Here is an 18808-nt window from a genome sequence, read left to right as displayed (position 1 = left end):
CCCCTCTCACAAAGGAGGAAGTCAACCGGGATCTGTCTCAGCATATTGGTTTCCCACCCACCTCACCCCTCAATTTGCTGCCTTTGCAGGAATTCAGTTCTCAGCCCTCTCATTTTCTCACAGGCAGGACACGAGAAGCAAAGTCCCAAAGGGTGCTGTGGACTGCAAAGATATACCATTAACTGTCCCATAGTTCATCAGTCACAACCATGGTAATTCACAGGAAAGGCCTTTTTAGGCTTTTTACACACAAGTGAGTGACTGCAAGCTGCTAAACCCAAATATTTTAATAATTTCTTGTACTTCCAAATTTTGGCTTGAAGTCCACGCTTATACTTCTAAATTTTTTTCTTGCACTTCTGAACTCTAGATTTTAATGCCCTGCACTCAGTTGCACCTACACTTCTTTAAGGAAGACAGGAAAAGCTATAATCTCCCTGGTAAATGGCCTGAATAGAAAAATAATCTCTAAGCTTTAAGAAAACAAGCAATTGGCCAACCCTTGTCCAAATCCGATGGCCATTTGCCTACCATTCACAGACCAGAGCAGGCCACTGTGAAGGCAAGAAGCGAAGCACAGTCAAGGAAAGGATGTAATTATTTGGGTGAGCCATCATCTCCTGTCTCACTGAGATGAAGGCCCCACCACAACTAGGGCGAAAATCTCTGTCATGGGTCTTTTTTTGCTCTCTATACTAACTGTAATTCATGTCCTTTGTTGGCCAAACCAGTGCAACTCCCTGACCTGGAGAGGCAAAGGTGCTTATTTCAGATGTGAGCACTCATTTCTCTTCTGGCTCAGTGCCTCCCATGGTGCCCCTACACGTGTGTTTCTTCAGGAACAGTATCTTCCCCCTGAAGTCCAGTACAGCTCCCCCATTCCCTGAGATGGAGATAGCTCTCATGTCAGCCATCCACCTCTCGCCCACCACAGGTTGTCAGTAGTCCACACACTTCTTTCTGCCTTTTGTTCCTCTGAATGTTTGGCTGCAGACACCACGCAAGTTGCTTTTTCCCTTCCAGGATTGCCTGGGGACTGTTACCCTGCACATTATAGAGCCTTGTAGAGATGCCGGCTCACACACAGGAAGGGATCAAGCAGCGTTAGCGCTCTATTTGTTGATTTCTCAATTAGAGCTCAACTATCTCCACACAGCATTGCATTCTGCCATATAAACAGACCCTGAAGTGATTTGCCATTCTGTGTAGAGAAAAAAAAGGTAAATAAATAATGAAAAGATGTCAAAATCCCTCCACCATTTTAGCAACATCTAGGCCTGGACTACAGCCTATCAGCCATACCTGTTTTCATACCTATTATGCTGTGTCGTCAGCCACATGTATTACTAACGCTCCATTTTCCTGTGCATTGGGAAATTAATTTTCCAAGATATCTTGTGCACACTTAGCCTCTTCCAGTTTTGTGATAAATAGCCACTAATATTATTTACCTTGTTTCTTTAATTTATTTGAAAATGTAGGCTAATTCAAAACTGGTGGACCAGGAGAAAACTACGACAAGAGTATGGCACACAGAGAAAAACAAGCTTCCCACAGTGGGAAAAGGACTACAATCTGCAACCTATGAATGCTTATGGACTCTTTGATGAATACCTAGAAATGAGTATGGCACTGACCTTTGTTCTCTCTCTTTCACTAGATTTTAATTTTGTTGCTTTTTTTGTTGATGTGGGCTGGTGTATTCTTTTAATTATTGCTGTATGAAGCTAAAGAGGCTGCAAAATGGTTTTCATTCTCACAGGTCAGGTGAGGAATGGGAGTGAGTTTGTAAGAACCAAACCAAACCAGTGTAGCTAACCACACTGCTGCTGGTTTGCTAACCTGGCATCTATGAAACATTTCTCATTCTGGCTTTGTGTGTAGAAGATCGTTTTCCAAACCAGAGCCCACCTCTTCACCTGCATACATTTCTGAAGAACTTTGCTGTTATTTACTAAAGGAAGTTCCCTTGGGCTTTTATTTTTAAACTGCGTGGTACAGACCTGCATGCTTGTTTATGTTTAAAATTCACCATCGTTTACTACCTCACATTTACGAAGTAGCTTGCTGCCAAAAGGCATTGCTTTATCCAGAGGAGAGGGGAGGATAACTGCTCAAAGAAATGTTGAAGAACAAGAACTTTTGCCCTATGTGACTGAACTGCATACGTCATGATTGTTTTTTCTTTTCTCCCTCGCGTAATTATTTTCAAATTAATGTGAAATTTAGCAGTCTGAAAACCTGCCTCTAGAAACTTACACAAAGTTTCAAACTGCTGCCCATCTGTACTATGAAAAGGAATGTATTCAGCCCTAATATTTGCAGGTATTGAGAGACCCTAGTTGATGCTGGAGTAAAAAGGTCCCGTTCTAAAAGTACAGTTTGTCCACCTCCAGACTTCCCTTCAAATTACAAAATCTAGATGTTGCTATCCATCATGGGGACAGATGTGCATTTGTTCTTGTCATCCTTGCTCTGAACTTTCAGCAACGAATTGCTGTACAAGTGTCACTAGACTATTGTATGGTACGGCATAGTAAGAAATGTCTGTATACTTATACATAACATTTGTATGCATATATTAGTTTGTATCTTAGACCTTGGGATTAGATCTTAACAGTTATACTGTGATCTTTCCTTTTTTTTCCTAGTTCTTCAGTTTGGGTTCACAACCATTTTTGTGGCAGCTTTTCCACTGGCACCGCTTCTGGCCTTACTTAACAATATTATTGAAATTCGGCTTGATGCGTACAAATTTGTTACCCAGTGGAGAAGACCTTTAGCTTCAAGAGCCAAAGATATAGGTGAGGTCTTTGTACGTGTGTTTGTTATGCATGTGTGTTATTTTTAAGGCAAAGTATTGACCACTTCAAGTAACAGCAGATTAAGGTATTTCAGCCATCTTCCTCATTAACAACACACTATTTGTTTGTTCCAGAAAACTTCAAGTATCTGATGCCAATCTACTTATGCAGTTAATAGTCTATATTGGAAAATGTCTTTTAATGATTTTCTGGGTGACTTGACAGCCAAGATGTTTTAATGAAGTGATCAGTGTTCTCTGCAGGTTTTTCCTTGTGGCAGACACACTGTGTGAACTCATGCCGCTGCTCAGTTTGAATGTAATAACCAGACAGAGCAGCTGAAACATGAAAGTGAAGTTAAAGCGGCCACCATCCTGTAAAGGTCATGTGTGTTTTATATTTACCTGGCCAAAGCCAAGTTCGCCTGTGACTCAGGGGCTATGCCCACTAGGTCCCTGGTGTGTCAGACAGGGTGGATGTAGATCCCAAGAGATGATTTGCTCTCAGTGAGGCACACCTACATTGCTAAACACAGTATTCACATAACTTTGAGGTCACTCAGTCACATACTACTGCAAGGGCTCTCCGAACGTATTTTGACTATAAATCTCTTCTGTCCTTGCAGTGTGCAAAAGCAGAACACCTTTAGGAAGAACTCTGTAAAATAAAGACATCTGCCCAATGCTGAATCCCTGGTTTCTTTGGAGTGGTAAATAGGATACCTCGCTGCCCATCTGCATTGCAAAAACCAGTAGCCCACACCATAAAATAGCAGAAACCCAGGCTTTGTGCTCTCAGAATGGTCTACCATGTATCTAAATCTGTGTCTGAGTAAAGCTTTGCATGTGAACAGTGTGGATCTATGAGTTTAGGTACAAGCCTGGACATCAGCCAGTACACAGCATATGCTGCAGACATAATTCCTGAAAAAACAGTTATATAATGTAAATAATAAAAGCACAAAAAAATAGATCTTTTTTTCAGGCTGATTCAGGTGTGATTTCTCAAAATAATTTGCATTCACTCCCTATTTAGCAAAGTTTTCAGTGACAGCTTGATGCCTCATTAAAATCAACGGGTATATCTAACCTTCTTTTGGTGTGGTTCTCAGTGATGGTCCTCATGACCGGAGTTGCTGTGTGCCTGTACCACAAGATCTGTCAGGTGGTTGAGGATGGGCCAAAAAGCCCAGGTGATGCCTGGGGGCTGTGTGCCATTGTATAGCATTAGCGTGCCATAAACATTTTGATGCCGACAGGTGCATGCTGACCAGCTATGCACGAGGTACACACAAGACCGCTGTGACAGGCAGATCATGGATTGCATATATTCATGTCTGCCCTGGCAGACCCTCCTCAAAGGCTAAATACCCATCATCATAAGCAGGGAGGCTTACAGTGTTTCTTAAAACTGCCCACGTGGTTATGTGGCTTGGTGGAGCCAAGGCCTCCATGAGCATTTTTGCAGCTTCCTTCAGATTATTTGCAGGATAAACAAAATTCCCACCCAGTGGGAACAGAAATCTGGTCCACTGAGGTCCTGCTGTTCAATAAGAAAAATTATTTTTACTTAGTGACTCTAGGACAGAAACTACATAAAAAGACCTTGGGTGGTGGGGAAAACTGCTTCAGAGCATAAGTCTCTCAGGCACTTTGGTTCTTGTTTTTCCTGGAACTAACATACTCTCCTTGTTGAACAGGAATCTGGTACGGGATCCTGGAAGGCATTGGAATTCTTTCTGTTATCACAAATGCATTTGTTATAGCTGTGACATCAGATTTCATCCCTCGCCTTGTTTATGCGTACAAATATGGACCTTGTGCTGGCCAAGGAGAAGCTGGACAAAAGTAAGATTTTCTCTGGGAAAACAGATGTGCATGAAAATCACGTACTACTTGAATAGATACAGCAGTACTGTCTGTGTATGTTCTGATTCCACTAACCCAAATTTATTGTTTGTGCTTAGGTGAGAGGTATGAGCCATAGATATTGATGCCTTGCATATTCACAGAATGGGTTGCTGAGTGACTACAATTTATGGTGTTAATTCAAGGAAAACATGGCAGAGCCGTTACAGAGATTTGGTGTATGTAACAGTATGCCGCACAAGCTGCACTTCCCAGCTGGTGTACATGGATATAACTCTCTTTTCATTCTGAAGCAACGCTGGTATTTATCAGTTACAGATTCAATGAGCATTTTAAACTTATTCACTAGGCTCTTTTTCCTGATGTAGTATTCAGCATGTATTGCTCAAAAAGAGTAGTGTCTAACAAGAGGAAGCAATTCCCAACTAATAAATCAAGATGTACTTACAGAGCAAAGTAATTTGTTTTTCTGCTAAAACTAGAGTCCTTAGATTAAATCTTTCAGGACACATTTGTGAACTGAATCCCTGCTGCCTAAGTGGATTTTCTTTCAGTGTTGCTAAACACTGAGATTATATTAGCGTGTGCACGCTACCAGCAAGTATGAGTATAGCTGCTACATGGCAACTTGTAAAATCTAGGCTGTTGGACTCCAGGAAGGTCACTGAATCCAGCTGAACACAAATAGGCACAGTTTGCAAATGATCTCCTAGCAGCTCCATTAGCAAGCACCCTACTGTTCAAAGAAACCCAAGCTAAACAGGAGACAGTGGCAGAGAGCTTACATTCTGCTATTAGACATACGGCAGATTGATTTTTATTCCCTGCTACAGAAAGCAAGTTCTTCTGTTGCTACTTTTTTGCTGTCTTTTGATTGTCAATACTGTTTAATCATACGGATGGAAGAAGGGCAGCTGGTGTGGCAGCTCCTGATTAGCAGTTCTGCTAACTTGCTGTCCTGCAAGGAGCTTGGCATTTTAGTCGGTGCCAGGGGAAATGTTCCATTTATTTTCATGAAGAGTTAAAGTCCCTTCACAGCTAAAGTGTTTGGTCTGGTGCCAGTTGTTCCTGAGCATGTGACTCTGCTTGTGCCATTATGAAGATCCATAGGACATTGAGGCACTGTCAGCAACTTTCCTTGCTACTGATTTTCTCAGGACCACCATGCATGAGAGAACAAAACCTTTAGAAATTTTATTTTTATGAAGACTCAGATATGACTCACTGGCTTTGAAACTAGTTCTGCATAGGGGAAGTAGCTTGGCTCACAGAGGACGGTCTTATCATCTTTTCATAAATCTCTTGTACAGTGTTTTCACACTTCTGCTGCTTTTCTGAGTGAATGTCTAGATAAAACCACCAGATAGTAATCCTTTGAAGGAACCAACTTGGATAAAAACTGTTTATGTCAGCATTCTGGAATTGTTATTAATAAGTGCTGTTACAAAAGCAGGAAGCTATTAAAAAATCCACAGGAATATTGAATTTTCTCAAATTAAGGAGTCAAGAACATCTGCTACTGAATAACTTAAATGAGATGTGCTTTTTCCTTTCAAAAAACATCTGTAGGTATTAGATCCATATAACACGCAGTGATACTAGAAAAATATTGTAATTAAATTAAGTTCCAAATCCAATCAGTATGGAGATTTTGAGACAAAGCCAGATGGTGTTTAAATGTAATTTCTGAAAGACTGTAAAATCCATTGCTTAAAAAAAAAACCAACCCAACCCCTGCTGTGCATTATACTCTGCACCAAGCTGAGCAGTGTGCCTGGACTTACCTGTGCTTGGGCAGTGCAGAGTGAACAATACAATACATTTGCCATATCTCTCCTCAGCTTTACTAACACCAAACTTGAGCCTTCTTGTGACTCCCACAGCCCTTCGTCAGGCGATGTACATTCTCTTAGCCAGTGTCCTCCAAACTCTGCCTGACCCTCCCAGTGCTCAGCCACCCTGGGATCTTTTAGTACTGGGTTCCTCTGATTAACTGGACATTTTGTAAAAAGCTGTTTTAAGTGTATTGCCTTTCCATCTGATTTAACATCCATTTGTGCTAGTACCATGAGGGTAACAGTGGGAATATTCTGATTATCTTCATAGTGTTACTCATTATTTTCTCTACCTTTGTGTCACCTTTTAGGTGACTTTTCTTTTCAAAAGTAACAAGTCCCAGTCTTCACCGTTTCTTCTCCCATAGAAATCCATCATTGCTTCACTTTTATTGTCCATCTGACCTACTTGAGCATTTCTTTTATATTGCCTCAACATCCCTTTCAAATATTAATAAGCATCACAGTTATACTGTGGATTTCATGAAACCCAGAGAACATCCTCCAGGGTACAACAGTTAATGGATAAACCTTGCTGTGTCCTGACTACAGGATTTTTTCCCCTCTAGGTGTATGGTTGGCTATGTTAATGCCAGTTTATCAGTATTTCTGGTGTCTGACTTCGAAAACCGTTCAGAGCCAACATCAAATGGAAGCGAATTCTCTGGTTCACCATTAAAATATTGCAGGTAAGCATCTGATCAAAATACTTCTCTGCTTTAAGACATTGCAAGGGAGAAGCATCATGATAAATTTGGGTTGGAACTAATTTTCAGAACTTAACAAACAGTAATGGAAAGAATTAACTGTGCTCTTCAGGGAGATGGTCACGGTACTGCTTGGCTGTTACCTGCATGATTCCTTAGACAAAGGAGAAGATGAACAGTGGATATCTGGCAGGTGTTCCTAATGCAGGATTTCTGTTGTGTCATGGCTTGAATCAGATACAACCATCATGGAGAAATATGGTATCAAAGGGCAAATAACAGGTGACTGGTTACTTAGGTACCAGTGAGATGAAACTGTAATCAGATTATATCATAGCACATGCACAAGGAAGTCAAGGCTGCACAAAAGTGACCACACTGAGGTATTTCAGGTCTGCCAGGCATAAACACGGTCTGTCCTAAGCTACCGTTGCGAAACCTCAAATCCAGCACTTCCTAATTGTTGACTGGTTAATATTTTTATGTCACTGCTTACAGGTGTAATTATTAGTAATAATCATATGCTTGTGGTTTCAATCGAAATAAAAGGAGCAGTTAATTATCTGTATGTCTTTGTCCTCAGCCAGCAGATTGGAGAAATAGCAGTCTGAGACTAGTCTGTAATGACAGATTTGCACCTGATTGATTTTAACGGTCCAAAGAATCAAGGATCTACATAAAGGTCTTAAATGGGGTCCCAACCAAAAATACCAAACAACAAATATAGCATCCACTTTTTTATTGCAACATTGGTTTACAAGCATGAGTCCTGGTAGCTGAAGATACACTTAGTCTCAGTATTGTTCAGTGCGAAGAAGTGAAATATCCTTTCATGAGTGCCTAAAGAACAAAAGATTCTCTGTGACAGAGCAAAAGTCAGTGATAATTTGTGATACTGTGGCATTTTTATTAATAAGTTTGAGTGGTATAATAATGAACTGGGGGGGTGACATTAATGCTTTCATTTAACTAACTGATATTTAAGTCTGTTGCAACTTATTTGGCAGAAAGAATATCCCAATGTTGAATCCCTAGATAATATTTTCTGTGGAGCAGAACCACTTTGAGAATACTCCATTCCACATTGTTTGCCATAGCACCATTTAACAATGTTCTGTAATTCTGTTCATCCTCTTCTCCCTCTTTAATTCCTTTCTTCCACAACTTCAAGCATGAGGTTGCTGCTACTTAAAGCCAATGGTGGAAATCCCATCAGTAAAAACAGTTGTCCCCTCAGTATCACATAAACAGAACACTATTAAAATTGGTGCCATAAATCTCCAGAAGATAAATCTGTTCTTTTGGGGGACACTGAATTGTTATGTATATCTACCCTTGAAAGAAACTAATGTCTTACTTTTTTTAGCTGAGTTTATCAGCTACTTAACCCACCTGAATTCTGCTAAAACATCAGTCATTTTAATTGCACTTCAAGCCAGATATTGATAGTGAGGTAAGGAAATATTATGTTCTACTGTGCAATAGTGTAGGCATTTTTCCAGGAAGGCAGTCTGTCTGAACAAAAACAGTGGCCATATTCAATTAACTTCTGCTCGTCTGGAACCCAGATGGTGCCATGCTATTCTCGTTGGTTATAAAAGGTTTCCCCATTTCTTCATGTGTAGTGCTTGGTTCCTAGCAAGTACAAAGAGGAGACATACTTTACTGACTTGGGACTTGGTCCAGGGACTTCTGTTTTCAGGATGCTTAGGATATTGTAAAACATCCTAAACTATGAAGTCAGAATGCTGCTTGCAGTTTTAAGAACTTGCACTAGAGATACTACAATTTAAGAGAGGTTTGTTGCTGACTAAGATGTCAAGACACAGTTTATTTCATTTTGTGCAGCACCCTCTGCAATCTAAGAAGGTGAACCTTCAGGGAGAAACACAGATTATCACAGAGATGAAATAACAGTTTATTTCTCTTGCTCATCTGAGTTTTCTTTATTTTCTTGAAACTAACTTAGAGATCAAGCTTAAGTGTATTATTTACTATGGTATTTTCAATATTTTTTATAATGGGTTTTCTGGACTTAATGATGGGTTATTGAGACCTAAAGTCTTTTAAAGAAACATTCTGTGAGACAAGACACTAGATCCCTTTCTTACACGGCCCTTGCCCTTTTGGTATACCAAGAGGTGCAGTTCTGGCTCCACTAAAGTTAGGATGAATCATGCTTTACACCAGGGGTGGCCAACTAATTGACCAAGGGCCAGATGGAGCCCATGAGGCAGTTGTATATGGATTTTGGGAGGGCTGTCAGGCTAACAAAATTGGGGACATTTATGGTTTTAAAATGAACTTATAGCAGGAAGAAAGTGGCCCTCAAAACAGCAGAGCATCCCACCCTACTCCATGTACTGAAGAGGTGCCTGCAAGGCACGTGTTGCGCTGCCAAGGGAGATGCTGTAGGGTCAAACTGCTGGTGTTGAGCACCCAACATCCTCTGTATTTGCTTCAGCAGTTTTGCTTCATACAGGCATTGGCCTGGTCCTTTGCACTGAATTTCCATTAGCAGCTGGAGCATGAAGTGCACTCCTGGAGTGCATCTTACCATTAGGTTTTAACTGAAAGTAAAGCCATTTGGGTGAACCAAAGCATGGCAAGTGGAGGTGATCAGGACACTTGCTTCAAAAGCATGCGCCTGATCTGAAATAAAACACTAGTGCAGGCTCAGCAAGCAGTGTTGTGTAACTTGTACAGTCTGAACTGAGATAATTTTGGTGCAGAAAATGCAATGATCAAGAACAGCTGGGTTTTGGTTTTGCCTTCCTCCCAGGCAGGAGGGCAGGAGCTTGCTAACTACTGTACTCTGCTTGTCTTTCAGGTACAGGGACTACCGAGACCCTCCTCACTCCCCAGTGCCCTACGGTTACACACTGCAGTTCTGGCATGTCTTAGCAGCACGGCTGGCTTTCATTATTGTATTTGAGGTCAGTGACCATTCAGGTGGCAGAACAAAAACAAAAAAAAATTAAACAAATTTCCCTTTGAAGCTTTTTCATTGGGCTGATCTATGATGGCAGCTATTAAGCTTTTTGTCTTAGTTTCTGCTATTTATATTGTGCTTTGTATTCTCAGATCTGTTTTCTGAATAGTAACAGGATTTTAGGTTCTAACAAAAAGAAGCAGCACTTTAAAAACTGTAACAGTGACTTGCAAAAAGGGGAAATAAATGAAGCTTTTATTTACTTTCTGAGGTCTGGCATTCATAACCTGTCTAGGCTGGGAAGTCATATGCTGACTAATATGTGAGGAAAGGGTGAAGGAACATGAGAAGAAAAGATGAAATCTGAACAACTGAAAAATGAAGATAGTTTAAGTTACAGTATTTACACATCTAGTTTTTGTCTCTATTTTTTTAATAGCATTCATTTCCCCAGAATGATTAGCATCACAAAGATGACGACGATGAAAAGGATTCAATACCTTTGCCGATGTTCATAATATTAGTACTTACTGTCAGTATCTCAGAAATCTTTAAGACAAACCAGATAAGATAATACCAACTTCACATGACTGGTATTCCCATGCTGATTTTTCAAAAAGAGAGACAGGAGGGTAGATAAATAGGATGAGATAATTTACAAAACAAAATGCAGCTCCTAAGGCCTGAATTTCAGGTGCTTAAATATCCCTTCCAGAAACCAGGGGCTCAGCATCTCTCCAGCACAAGCAGTCTGAAATGCATTTTACACTGTGAAGAAGGCAAACAGGGAACAAATGATTTTTAAAAACTCTTTACTCAGTCCTCTGCTCTGAAATCATAGCAACAGGGCATCCAACACAGATATGGAAGCTGTAATCACCATAAATTATTGGCATAATGTTCATGAGCACATACTGCATTTCTGACTCACGTTACTGTGTAAATTCATTCTGAACTGAGCTTTCAAAGCACCTCTTTGGATCACAGAACAGAAGCATTTGAATTAGAGGAAAGGTGAAGGGGAAACTTTTTCTAGATTATTTCTTGCATAGGGATGTCTTGGTGGCTCAGCAGAAGCCCGAGGTTTGCAGCGAATTCCCCCTGATTGTCATTTTCAGCCCTTCCCAGATGAAGGGGGAGTATGGCACTGCAGGTTGGTCTCTCTCCTTCCTCATTAGAGGTTAGCTCATTAGAGGCTAACTCATTAGAGGTTGGTTGCAAGGAGACTGGCTCTTCCATCATCTCTGCCACACTCAGGGAAACATTAAGGGAAAGAAAGAAAGAAAGAAAGATTTGGCAGAGGCCTGCTGGGCTTGATCTCTTCTTTGTTTCTTGAGCTGTCAGTACTGACAGCCAGGGTATCTGTCTCCAAAAAGGACTACAAGAATTGTCTTGGCCGGTCAGCCTAAGCAGTTTTAAGATTGAAGAGAGCCTGGCCTCTTGATGCACACTTGACACAAAGGCAGCATGGCATAAGGGCAAAGACAACTGAGGCAAGAAAAATCAGCCCTGCTCAAGTCTCTGTGCCCAGCCAAATTTGCAACCTGCTGTGGAATAGCTTTTTGTGTCTGCCCAATACTTGCATGAGAGATTTGACTTTGCTCTGCCCCAACCAAAGCCATAGGCTGGCTCGTAGCGGTCTCCCTCAACAGGGGCCACTCTGTTTATTGGCACTGCAAACTGTTTCCTTAACTATATCAATGAAATCAAAAAGGTAATTGCAGCAGAAACCATGACTGTCTTTCTCTGTGGAAAACACTAACGGGTGTATTGTGATTGTTACAGCAGTTACAGTAAAAGATTGCACTGAGAAATAAGTGACTCAAGGTATTTTTTTTCATAAATTAAGTAACTATGTAAACTCAGACACCTTTTTGGCACTGTGGGTGTGGTTCTTTTCACATCTTGACCTCCCTCAAAAACAAATAAAAGTATTTCCTATCACTGCAAAAGGAGTTATTTGTCCAGGCTAAACTGACAGAAACAGCTTTTTTTCTTTTTTTAGGTTTGGCAAAAAACCAGCAATTAAAGTATTGCAGGTTTATTTCTCATGAGGGAAGAACACATGGGAAAACATGTTACATTCTCCTTTCAGTGGCTTTCAAAGGAAGGGTTCTGCTTGGAGAAGAAATACCTTTATTTCTCCAATCTAGAATGAGTGTCCTTTCTGAGATGGAGGATTTTTCTGTTTCTCTGTTCCTCCTCTCAAGTGGAGTGAGTAAGTCTCCGAGCAGCATCTTTGATCAAACAAAAAAGGACACTCAAGCAATCCTCCGCCATCACACTCAAGCTTTGCTGTGGCATGGCTAAATCATGAGGGACAAAAGATCATTTACCTTGTATTTAATTGTGATGTTTAGTAAATGGGAATATGTCTTTGGATGAGAGACACAGTATAAGAAAAAATGTTTTGTTTTGCATAGGTAATTCATTGGTTCCGATACTGATGCAAGGGTTTCCTGGCAACAGGAAGGTATTATATCATTTGATCCTCTTCTTGCTGCAGAGCTACCCACTAATACCAGGCCCTACCCAAACAACCTTATAGCAAATCGTGATCTCAGGGGTTTGAACACACAGATCGTACAACAGTTTTGAGCCCTTATTTGAACCCAGTTGCTCATAACCTTTGCTGCGATCCATACTCTACTGACTTTGGCTGGAGTTTTTGTGGGAAAAAAAAATCATGGTTTGGTTTCTTCAAATGTAGCAATGGATTTAGTTCTAAGACAGCATCTTTTTGTGAATTGGAAGGAGAGGGTTTTTGGAAGGTATGGAAAGTACTTGTTTTCTTCCTAAGATTTTAATTTTTCATCCCTTTTTTTTTTTTCACAGCACCTTGTCTTTTGCATAAAGCACCTGATTTCCTACTTAATCCCAGATCTCCCAAAAGATCTGAGAGATCGGATGAGAAGAGAAAAGTACCTGATTCAGGAAATGATGTATGAAGCTGAACTAGAACGTCTGCAGAAAGAGCGGAAGGAAAGGAAGAAGAATGGAAAATCTTATCACAATGAGTGGCCATGATGGGGTGAGGGAGAAACTGCTTAAAAGAAGATAGGAATTCTGTTTATAAAAATTTCCTGGCTTTCTACAGCAGAGAGTGCACTGAAAGGGATAGTCAGTCAATGTTGTGTGCACTTAGCACATGTGCGCCCATGTTTAATAGGGTGAATATTGTCATAAGCCTTTTTGAAATTAGAGGTCTTGCAAGGCTTAGTCTTCTCCAGAGCTAATGTCAGCATGAGCAGATCAGACCAATGCTTAAGTCTCTGCACTCTTTCCAGGAAGCTCCCAGGCCCTGACTTAAATTCAAGGTCCTGAATGTCAAAGCAGTTATATATATTACAGTGCTTTACAGAACTCAGTGATCTTATGGCTCATTCTCACGACCAAGTTGCTACTTCATAACCAGTGACTGCGCGCTGGCAACATGGCAGTACTTGCCCATGTGTGTGGCCACCACCTGCAGCACACGAATGGCAACATTGCCCTCTTCCACAGTGGACTAAACTGTGTTAGCTTGCATTTCCCACGAGTTAAGGTCACATATGCGGACCATTTGCATTACTCCAACAATACTGAAGTATTTTTTAGGAGGAGATGCTTGATCATGAGTCTAATCAACTGGTCTAACAATGCTGAAAAATTTAGGTGTGCAGAAGTGCTGACAGATAGACAAGCATCTAAATGTGGCCAGAGGTATCTAACTGTAGGGCCATTTATTTGGAAATGATACTGTGAAAAGTTGGTAATATGTTTTAAAGATTTGAACAGTGCCTTTTCAGCTATAGGACTGTCTGGTCTCTGAAGGAAACAAATCAGGCTAGGGCACCTTGCCCAGAGCTGCCCATGTATTTCTATTGCAAGATCACATTGAGGCCTCGTCAGGAATTAGGGTGTATGACACATATAGCAGAAGACAGACTGTGTCTTAAAGATCTATCTGCATAAGTAAAACAAAAAACCCAACAGATTAACAAGGTCAGCAGAGCAAAAGAACACAGTCATCCAGAATCTCTACACTTGTAACGTTTTCTTTATTCATCCTTCCATTATCTAGGAAGGGGTGGAGCGGAAAAATAAAACAACAGACTGTAGGATGAAATAGCTTGAAATCCTTCATGCAGAGCTATTCTACGCAGGCTGCAGAATTAGACTGGGGCAAAATGGGCCACTGTCTATATCCTTTTGCAAATTCTTTAGCATTAAGAAATGAAAAATTTCCCAGATCATTAACCCAAAATAGTGGAGTTGTAGATCTGAAGACTGCAGAAGTGTTGGGTGAAGCAACATGAATCAAAATGCTGAGTGTTGTGAAAGCTCTACCACCTCTTGCCTCAAAGTGATAACACTGCGATTCTTGCAGAACATGCAGTGGCATAATCAGCTACAACATGAAGAAGGAAGTTCAAAAGCCAAGACTGTAAGAAGCCAAGTGGAAGGAAGCCTATGTCCTGGTGAGGATACAGCTATAAACAAAATACTGGAGCTGATCAATTTGCTTAGCCCTTTTCCAAATAACTGGAGCTCCATAAAAATTACAGTTTTCTCAGAAATCTTAAGGAATTGTGACCTTGTTGGTTGAAGATATTTAAGAGGGAAGATAATTCAGCAAGTTGTTTCTACAAGTTCTCCTGGAAATCATTCGATAGGAGGGCTAGAATTTGCCCTTCTGGACAGACCGCACAATGCAAGACCCTGTGGATGGATGCCTCAAGCTCCACAAGACATCAGGCCCACTTGCACCAAGACCCCATATTGCCACGTTAGATCTATTAACTTCTTTCCACTGCAAGGAAGAACTGTGCTATTTCCATGTGGGGGGAAAGTTTTAGTGAAAGGTAATATGGCTTGAGGAAGGAGAGGGATGGAAGAAAATGTATGGACCCTCATCTCGGTAGCCACTGCCTGCCTACACTTTGCTTCCTCACAGCAAGGAACCTCCTCCAGTAGTGACCCATCATCCTACATGAAGAGGATAAATGGCACAGCAGCTCCCATTTATTAGGTGCTCCTGGCCCAAGCCTGAAGGTCCCATGAGGCAACATTAGCACTGAAGGAATTTCAGGATTAATCTGTTCTCTGCTGATGCAGTGCCAAACTGAGTGGGGAGCACAACTAGTGGTTGTGGGGTGTATTCCTGCCTAATGAGGAAGAGAACTTGTTCATCTTTGCTTCAGCTTACAGCAGCTGTGGACACATCCCATGGGGGCAGTGGAGAAATGGGGGTATTTCTGTCTCTGTAAATAGGGGGTGGGGATTAGGCAATGTCATCCTCCGATACACACACGTCGGATGGGTTAGTAGTTACCATCCACCACGTACAGGTGTGTACCGCACTTGCAGTCTGGGAACTCTCGGGCGCGATCGCTGTGCAAAATCACATTCAGACCAAATTCACATGAGCAATTGGATTAGTTTGCATACCCTCTGTTTAATATCTAAAACAACAGATGACAAGAGCTTAGAAACTGTTTGCTGAGTAGTAAAGTGAGACATGAGTCATGCATAAAATCAGTGTCACCCATATGAGTGTGAACCTTTGCAAACTCCTGCAGTAAGATACAGCTTTGTCAACGTAGATCTCGATAACTTCCAAGAACTGAACTGAAACCTAGTAGAATATAAACTGACTTCCACTCAGAGGAACCACCACAATATAATGTGCCAAAACAAATAAAGTGCAGCAGAAATACAATAGATGATAATCGCTTTTGAGATTAGTTTTCAACATAGCTACATGATGATGAATTTTCATGACAACACATTGCTAGAAGTTGTGTCCTGTTCTGCTCTAAATGAGAACACGAGTCAGCTGCTTACCAAGCTTGTGCTGAGTGCGATGCTGAAAGGGGCTCTGACCTCCCTGGTAGATCTGAGCACATTTCTGTCGCTTAATGTTGACCAGTCAACCCACCGAGGCTGCTGCGCTGCTAGTCTGCTGAACAGATTTCCCTTGAGTCCTTCAGAGTTATATAGCAGAACACTCAGGAAAGATGACCCCTTTTTGTTTATTTTATGAATTAGGAAAATATAATACAAATAATAGGCTAATAATAATAAATGGAATTTTAATGGTCTCTAGCTAGCAATTTTATGCCATTCCCCTCTTTCTGATCTGATGATGGGTTTTGTTTAAACCTCCAGGTGACCGTCCTATATGTTGTTTACTTATGCCAGCTCCACAAGAGCACTACTTTCAAGGGAATGAGAAAAAAATGCAACCTCAATGCATGCCACAGATATTTTACATAGCAAGCAGGACAGCACACATCAAAGGATTTACTGTGAAATCTTCTTGCTATCAGCATAGGATTGATCTCCATAGACCACTCTTGACAGCAAGCATGTACTTCATGAGCAGTTACACGCCAGTTTTTAAAACCAAGGAAAAAAAAACTGTATATGGGGACTGTTTTTCAGCCTGTTTGCTACGTTTTTTGCATTCTTTCCCATGCTGGTTTTACAGATCTTAGAATAAAAAATGTAAATGAACAACGTGGATACTTTGACAAAAGAAAAATCCTAGGTATAGAACATCATCTGCGTTCAAGCCACCAAATACTACAACAGGAATGGTGTTTACAAATCAGTTCTTTTTTATTTTAAATCTTTCTGAGGGGAGTTACGTTATTTACCATATATAATATATATATATAAAGTATATAGAGAGATTGTTTATTTGTAAATAGAAAAATCCTATGGAGAAGAATGTCAAGTTTTCACACTTTAAAAAAAATCATCAACATAAAGCCATGTTTAATGCTTGTATAATGTGACGCAATAAACTTTAAAATAAATTATGCATATGAGATATTTGCTGTTTGGCATTCATGAGTTATTTTCTGTTTACCTTATTTGTTCAGCAAGCAAACAGACCAATCAAGGGCCAAAATTTGTCACTACTTTCTCTCTGTGGATCCTTTGTGTACTCATATAGTCAAATATTGTTCATGTTGTGTTTTGGTTTTTTTTTTAATGTTCCTACTTGTTTTGTCTCTTGACCCTGCCAGATGCTGCATGTAACTTGGACAGTGTGGAGTGTTCCCACTCCCATGGAATTAATCGGCTTTGAGCATCCTGGATTTCTTTGTTGGGTGAGCTCTTAGCTGGGAGAGATGAAGGATCAGGGTACAGGACCGTGATGGAGACACCAAGAATTATGTTGCTGCTTTTACACAGACAAGGCCCTGGCTGAGAGTCCAAGTAGCAGAGGACAGTATATGATCCCAGAGAAAATATTATTCAAAATCAATGGTTTTAATTTAAAAAAGCAGCATATAGAAAAAAGTAAAGCAGAAAGAGTCACTCTGTAGCTCTGCAGCAATCATGGGAGGTTAGTTAGCAAGAAATGGGTAGTTGCAGGGTTCATCTGCAAAGCTTAAGAATGTTCGTCTCTAAACAGCTTACAGCAAGATATTCTCCCCAGTGAAAACTCATCTTGATGTTGTGACTGTGGGCCAATAGATATCACCTGGCCTAAACTTTCACTTCATACCAAAATTAGAGTTAAATGACTGCTCAGTGCTCAAATAGTGACTTCAAGCAGTAAGTGAAAATAAGTAGGTCATTTACGTGTTTCCTCTGTTTTAAACAACTCTGTGAATTCAAAGCACTGAGAAGAAAACTCTGTGGTGCTGCATTTTTGAACTATGATAACTGGGAAGATTAATCTTCACTCCACGAACAAAACAGGCAGAAGTCACAAATCACGCCAGGCGGTTTAAGGCAGTATCAATTACAGCACCAACAGTGATCTCGGCACAGAGTGGTGCAACGAAGGCCAGGCTGACGCTGTTTAACACAGCAGTGATCGGTCACCCTCCCGAGAAGCACATTCAGATGAGACTTCAGCATGTTTGCTGGGAGGGCTGTAGCCGTACCAGCAGGCACACAGGTCAAGGGCTTGCTACAGGCTTCTGTTCTCTCTGCCCACAGCTTACTCTGTGCCGTCAAGTACAGGTACACAGAGGCACACCAGTCCATTTTGGCACTCTGCAGCAGCGTGGAGATACCGGTACTTACCCTTTTTCAGATCTGTGGGCTGAAAGTACCTGGTAAGTACAAATTATTATATTCCAAGGCTCAAGAACTATTCTGTAGCACAAAATGCAGTATCTATTTCTGTGTCATGAAGACAAGGCACAAGGCTGAATGAGCTGCGCTTATCTTCTGAGACTTGAGAAGCATAGCCAGCTCATTCAGTCAGTGGACAACCCGTACGGTGTCTGTCTGGCCAGTACTCCTCTGGCAGAGGTCTGCTCCTTGGAACTCATTTTTTCTTCCTAACGTTTTCTGATCCTGTCAGTTCATCTTATGCAGTAGATCATCAAGTGCCCTCTGTCACGGGAGCACAGAATAAATTGATTTAGATGCTAAAGGGCCCCAGTCAAGGTAGATAAACCAGCACTGTGTCATATTCCAAGTTACAGCAGCTCAGCACCTGGCACAAATGCAGCATAACTTTTAGAAAGCATTTAAGGCACACAGTCAGTTTTTCATTTGATTCTCAAGTGTGACTGCTTTATAAGCTTCACAGCTCGAATTTCCTGCAATGGCTTTTATTTTCCAACTCGATTCTGCTGCTGTAGAGGAGTTTTAAATACCCACATATAGCCATAGCAAAAAATCTGCAGTACAAAAACAACACAGTGGGTCA

At 40.9% G+C, this 18808-nt stretch overlaps 1 protein-coding gene across 1 annotated transcript in view; it reads left to right on the top strand.

Annotated features, from left to right (window-relative positions):
- ANO4 (anoctamin 4) overlaps positions 1-13173 on the top strand; it is a gene marked incomplete at both ends in the record, with an annotated part of 130238 nt that extends 117065 nt beyond the window's left edge. The window contains 6 exons of the mRNA XM_082309716.1: positions 1482-1624; positions 2652-2804; positions 4504-4651; positions 7077-7196; positions 10045-10150; positions 12982-13173. Coding sequence (XP_082165842.1) covers positions 1482-1624; positions 2652-2804; positions 4504-4651; positions 7077-7196; positions 10045-10150; positions 12982-13173 — 862 coding nt within the window. The remainder of the gene's footprint in view (positions 1-1481; positions 1625-2651; positions 2805-4503; positions 4652-7076; positions 7197-10044; positions 10151-12981) is intronic.
- Between the last annotated feature and the right edge of the window lie 5635 nt (positions 13174-18808).

The sequence above is a fragment of the Platalea leucorodia genome (assembly GCF_965183815.1).
Source record: "Platalea leucorodia genome assembly, chromosome: 4".
NCBI classification, from domain to species: domain Eukaryota; kingdom Metazoa; phylum Chordata; class Aves; order Pelecaniformes; family Threskiornithidae; genus Platalea; species Platalea leucorodia.
Note: the sequence above shows the minus strand (reverse complement) of the source record. Positions and strands in the feature narration are given on the sequence as shown.